The sequence below is a fragment of the Halyomorpha halys genome, unplaced genomic scaffold (assembly GCF_000696795.3).
Source record: "Halyomorpha halys isolate HHAL.00 unplaced genomic scaffold, Hhal_1.1 Scaffold76.1, whole genome shotgun sequence".
Taxonomy (NCBI): Eukaryota; Metazoa; Arthropoda; class Insecta; order Hemiptera; family Pentatomidae; genus Halyomorpha; species Halyomorpha halys.
In genome coordinates this window covers 1,208,174-1,213,868 of record NW_027110545.1, presented here as the reverse complement: position 1 = coordinate 1,213,868, position 5,695 = coordinate 1,208,174, and the positions used below count along the sequence as shown (strand labels likewise).

General features: G+C 32.9%; 1 protein-coding gene across 4 annotated transcripts in view; it reads left to right on the top strand.

The window, feature by feature from the left end:
- Window positions 1–5,695, top strand: part of LOC106692898 (ribonuclease T2) — a 22,711-nt gene that overhangs the window by 13,770 nt on the left and 3,246 nt on the right. For 3 of the 4 annotated variants that reach the window (XM_014439136.2, XM_014439135.2, XM_067048735.1), the window contains one exon: window positions 419–577. In XM_014439136.2, the coding sequence (XP_014294622.1) occupies window positions 419–577 (159 nt within the window). The remainder of the gene's footprint in view (window positions 1–418; window positions 578–5,695) is intronic. The other variant, XM_067048736.1, reaches the window with a different exon arrangement.

Sequence of the window (5,695 nt, the reverse complement as noted above, 5' to 3'; positions counted from 1 at the left end):
ACTCACTCACTCACTCACTCACTCACTCACTCTCTCACTCTCACTCACTCACTCACTCTCTCACTCTCTCTCACTCACTCACTCACTCACTCACTTACTATGAGTGTAAATTTGTATTTAAGGTATGCTAATTTATTAGTAATGATGTTCTTTGTTAAAAATGAATGTATAATAAATGCTGTTATTTAATAGATTGTCTTTGAGGATGGCCGAATTGGCCGAAACGTTGTCATTTTAAGAAATAAAGTGTTTTGCGAATTAAATTGAATACAATTTATTTTATTTAAAGAATTATTGTTATCTAAATTAAATGTTCAGCTTATTCATAAATATATCGTATGAGAATACTGATTAAAAGCATTAAAACTCATCTTGTTGCATTTATAAAGTTCAATGCAAAGTTTTATAATCCAAATAGTATCTTTTTTTTCGGTCCATCCTCGACGTCGAACAATTGGGACGTGTTCATCTTTGTGCAGAACTGGCCAAAGTCGACATGCGACAAGTGGATGCAGCAGAGGTCTGGAAACACATGCAACTCATATCCTAAGAACCATTGGACCGTTCACGGAATATGGTGAGCAATCATTACAGTTTGATTACGAAACATTTTTTTTAATTAGTTAGATTGGAATATTAAATTATTACAAAATATCTTTAAAATTAAAAGCACTTCTACATTATTATGTTTCACATTGAAGATTATTACATCGAGTACTCTTGGTGGAAAGTGTTTTTTTTTTTTTAATATTTATTTATTGCTATTTACAACTGTACATTATAATACATTTAGTAAATCTTATCTAAGTTAAATTGGAGTGTTACTGGCGTGTAGAGAAACAACCCAAGACAATTTATTACAAAACAAGAAACTCAAAGACAATTTATTACAAAACAAGAAACTCAGAGACAATTTATTACAAAACAAGAAACTCATAGACAATTTATTACAAAACAAAAAACTCAGAGACAATTTATTACAAAACCAAATAATAATAATAATAGGATTTTTTAAAAAATCTACAACAGTATTTTTTATTATATTTATTTATTGCTATTTACAACTGTACATTAATATATGTATACATCCAGTAAATTTCATGTAAGTTTATAAAGGGTGATACAGGTGTGTAGAGAACCTACCCATTGGTGGTACTCTATTGACGTTTTTACACTAACAGGTCTCGTGGCCATCTTCTTTTCAGGCGCCTCAGAGGATTATCAGAAATGGAAGAGGAAGCAAGATTAGAATCTAGTGGGTTTGGGTGGATAGGGAGTTTATAATAGAAGGAATGATATCTGGTTCGGGCTAGATCGGTTACATATGGAACATTAAGGTCTTTATGTATGATTTTATTTGTGACAAAGTAAGGAGCATTGAGGATTTTACGAAGGATATTGGATTTTAAGGATTGAATACGAGAGGAACTCGAAGGTTTAGTGGAGCCCCAAAGCTCAACTGGTGGAAAGAGTAAAATGGAAAATGTTGGCTTTTAAAGTGAAACCAAAAAGATGATCATATAATGAACTTAAGGAACTTGGAAGATAGAAAAGATAGTACAAGAGCCAAATAGGAGAAAAAAGGCAGTTATTTCAACCTAATTTTGGATTACTTTAATGAGAACTATGTATAATTACTAGTCGAAATTGATGAGTCTGCCAAGTATAGGCATTTTTTATTTTATTATTATTTTTTATTCGGAGCTCTATATCTTTAAAACTACTTAAAAAACAATTTTTTTTAAATTTTCATTTAAAGAAGAGTGGTTTGTCTAAAATATGAGCCCTAATATAGCCCTATGTCCAATAGTTCTCAAGATATATCTTTTTAAAAAGATATATTTCATAAAAAATGAACTGAAAAATCAGTAGTAAATTTATTCTAAGAAATTTCATATCTCAGGAACCATTCGACGTACAGATGTCTATTAGCACTCAAATTAAAGCTACTTTAAAGTACTATATAGTAATTTATGACGTATATCTTCGTAGGAGCAGTATTATTCATGATATTCGATAAAATGAATACACAAAATCTTGATTTCTAGCTGTTCGGACAAAAATTCTGACTTATGAAAAAATGTATTTCAGGAGCCATTCGACTTACAGATGTCTGCCAGCTCTCAAATTAAAGCCAGTTAAATTTACTATAATGTAGTTTATAGGAATAGTAGTTTTTATGTTATTTGAAAAAATAAATTAATAAAATGTTAATTTCTAGGTGTTTGGATAGGCTTTTTGATTTATAAATAACAATATCTTAGAATGAATAAGGTGTACAGATGTCTGCCAGCACTCAAATAAAAGCTAGTTTAATGTGCTATAAAGTAGTTAGTTACACTATTTTCGTGGGGTTGTAGTTTTCATGATATTTGTTAAAATAAATTTCATGTGTAAAATTCGATTCGATACTTAGGACTCCATCTTGACAAGAGACTTACTTGGAATCCACACACAAGACTGAAACGACAAGAAACTGCTCGTAGATTCCGATTGCTACAACACTTACTTGACAAACGCTCTAAACTTCCCATTCATTACAAAAAATTAGTATACACTTCAATAATCAGACCAATTTGGAGATATGGAATTGAGCTCTGGGGCTCCACCAAACCATCAAATTCTTCCCGCATCCAATCGTTACAATCCAAAATCCTACGTAAAATCCTTGATGCTCCTTATTACGTCACAAATAAACTCATTCATAAAGACCTTAACATCCCATTCGTTGCAGATTTGACCCAAAACAGATATGCGTCTTTTTATTCCAAACTCCTTAACCATCCTAACCCATTAATTCTTAATCTTTCATCCTTAACAATCCCTGATAATCCTCCGAGGCGTCTGAAAAGAAGATGGCCACGGGACCTTCTAGTTTAAATTAATGTTTGAAGTACCACCAATGGGTGGTTCCTTCCCAAGATTTTCAAGTGTATATGAAACATACTACATCTTTACCTGTTGTATTATTTTGTACAGTTGTAAATTACAGTAAATAAATAATTAAAAAAAAAATGTGTAAAATTCATATTCATATCTTTTGAAATGTTTCTTTTAAAAAGCTATCTTGAGACCTATTAAACGTAGACAGTTCTATTAGGGCTCATATTTTAGCAAATTAACTAATCTTTAAACGGTGTTCTCGTAGGTTTTGTAGTGTTGTTAATAATTTTAAAAATATGGAGCTCCTAAAGAAAAATCCATTTTTTTAAACGTTTTGAAATAGCCGCCATTTTGTATTTCTTCTCCCTATACGTGGCAAACTCGTCAATTTCGACTATATATAATTATATAATTATACATAGTTATTATTATTGCACCCTGGCTCTTCCAGTAAGAGGAATAGAAGCCAATCACCGTTTCCTTTTGTCCAGTTAAGACTACAATGGCGGGCATTTTTATTAACCTCAATGTCAACCTGGGCTTTGTGGGCGTGGTCTAGCATCCCATTTTTGACTTCACTTTTCTTATGAAGAATACTATAGTATGCCACTCTCTTGAAGTTGCTCAGAGTACCTTGGCTACAAATTAACGCGGGATTTTGCATACGATGCCCTCTTTGATTGTTCTAGTACAAAAAATTCCTAATTTTAAGTAATACTAATACTAATACAAAAATATTCCATAATAATCATCATCATCATAGTTATTCCCTCTTCAACCGTTGTGCGGTGTGAGGATCCAGGTTATAGAGTCTTTCTCTTGAACCAACCTTCTTCTCCTACTCCAGTCCATTCCATGCTTCCTGAATGCCTCCCTTACACCGTCCTCCCAGGAGATGCGAGGCCTTCCTATGGGTCTCGTTAGTCTTCCTGGCGCTTCTATCTGGATCCATCCTAAGAGTATGTCCAAACAATTTTAGTTCGTGCTCCTCCAGAATGGTCTCAGCCGGTCTGACGCCGTGAATAGCCCGTGTGGTGGCAATCAATATCCTCTCTCTCCGTGTCTTTATTTCTATTTTTCTGTTACCTCATTTCTATGGCCTATAACAGAATCCTGTGTTTTGAGGTGGGGGTCATCGTAACATAATAATCACATTCTATGTACAAACAAATTAGAAGTTTACAAATCAATCTCTCGGGCGGCGAATGTTATTCAAGCTTGAGGTTTCGAGGACTTTGACGTTCTAGACAAATTTAAAAGGCATTTTTTTTTAAATACTGCTCCTCTTCATATTTACACCTAATTATGTTTTAGCTCAGGAAACAAATATCGCCTTTATGTACTCGTATACGCTGAAACACATTTTAAAAATTCTTGTGATGTCGGGTTGCTGCTTACCTCGTATCCTAGCCAAAGAGTGATAAAAATGAAAATTTTATGGTACTGGAAATGGAAGGAATTTGAAGAATGTTATGGAGTTAATCTGCTTATACGATACTTCAAATGTTGCCGATCTGCGCGGAAGATTGACTGCAGTAAACCATGTCCCAAATCTAATTTTTCTTTGTACGCTGGTTGATGTTCGGTTGAATAAGAAACTCCATATATAAGTATAAAATCATGAATGAATGATAGTATCGAAAAATGCCGCGTATGTAACTCCAAAGAAAAGAAACATTCACAAGTATAATGAAATTAGAATAAAATATTTATTAAAAGATTGTATATGGAGAGCTCTTAGCAGCTATGTACGACGGGCTACACTGGAAGGAGCTCAGTGAGAGATCAAAGTCATATCACAGTTTGATATTGTTTTCTTTCTTTTAACCTAAATATCATATTGTTGTTTAAAATTACCAACTTGTGGATTTTTTAGAGCGTGAAACTTATTTATTTATTTATTTTTTTTAGTTATGTGGTGTAGTTAAAATTGCACAGGATATTTGTCTCATTGTACATGTGTTCTAAATTTTTTAATTTGAATAGATTAATTAAAAATTTGAATAGATCTATCTTTTGTACTAGTAATTGCTTCTTTTTGCTCTTTTTTTTATGAATAAACATATTTCATTCATGCATTCATAGTAATAATAATCATAATTAAGTAATACTAAAATGTTGTTACGGCGGGAAGGGATTCAAAAGGAACCTTTGCAAGCCCAACGTGAAGAGTAGTGAAAAGAAAAGAAATGAACTGCCGAATTTTGTTATTGTTTTATTTTGAATAAGTGGACATAATAAATAAATGGAAGCCATTGAAAATAAAATGTACAAACTAGAAAAAAAGCAATTTAACTAAACATATATCAATTACAAAGTTAAATAAAAGAGAGGGGAAAAAAACTATCAATCTATCAGCAGTGATTGATGGAGCTCCACTGTGGATAGGTTGTTGCTCTAGGTTGATGTCCTCGTGGAGGTAGATCGAAAAACGTACATCTGTCCGCCTTGTCCTCATGAAGGATGAGCCAAGATTGTGACTCGGCAGCTCTGTCGAACTGACTAAGAAGATGTAAATGGCCAGACTGCTTGCGACTAAAATTTCTTTTGGAAGAAGACGCTCGAGCTGGTGTATATGTACAAATTGACACGCTAAGAAGTCATCTATTTTATATATGCCGTATATAATAATGACAGAGAGTTGATTTGTTTTGTTTTTTTAACACAATAAAACGACTGACTTGGAATCCTCATATAAGACTAAAAAGACAAGAAACTGCTCTTAGATTCCGACTATTGCAACATTTACTAGACAAACAGTCTAAATTGCCAATCCATTACAAAAGACTGATCTACATGACTATTATAAGGC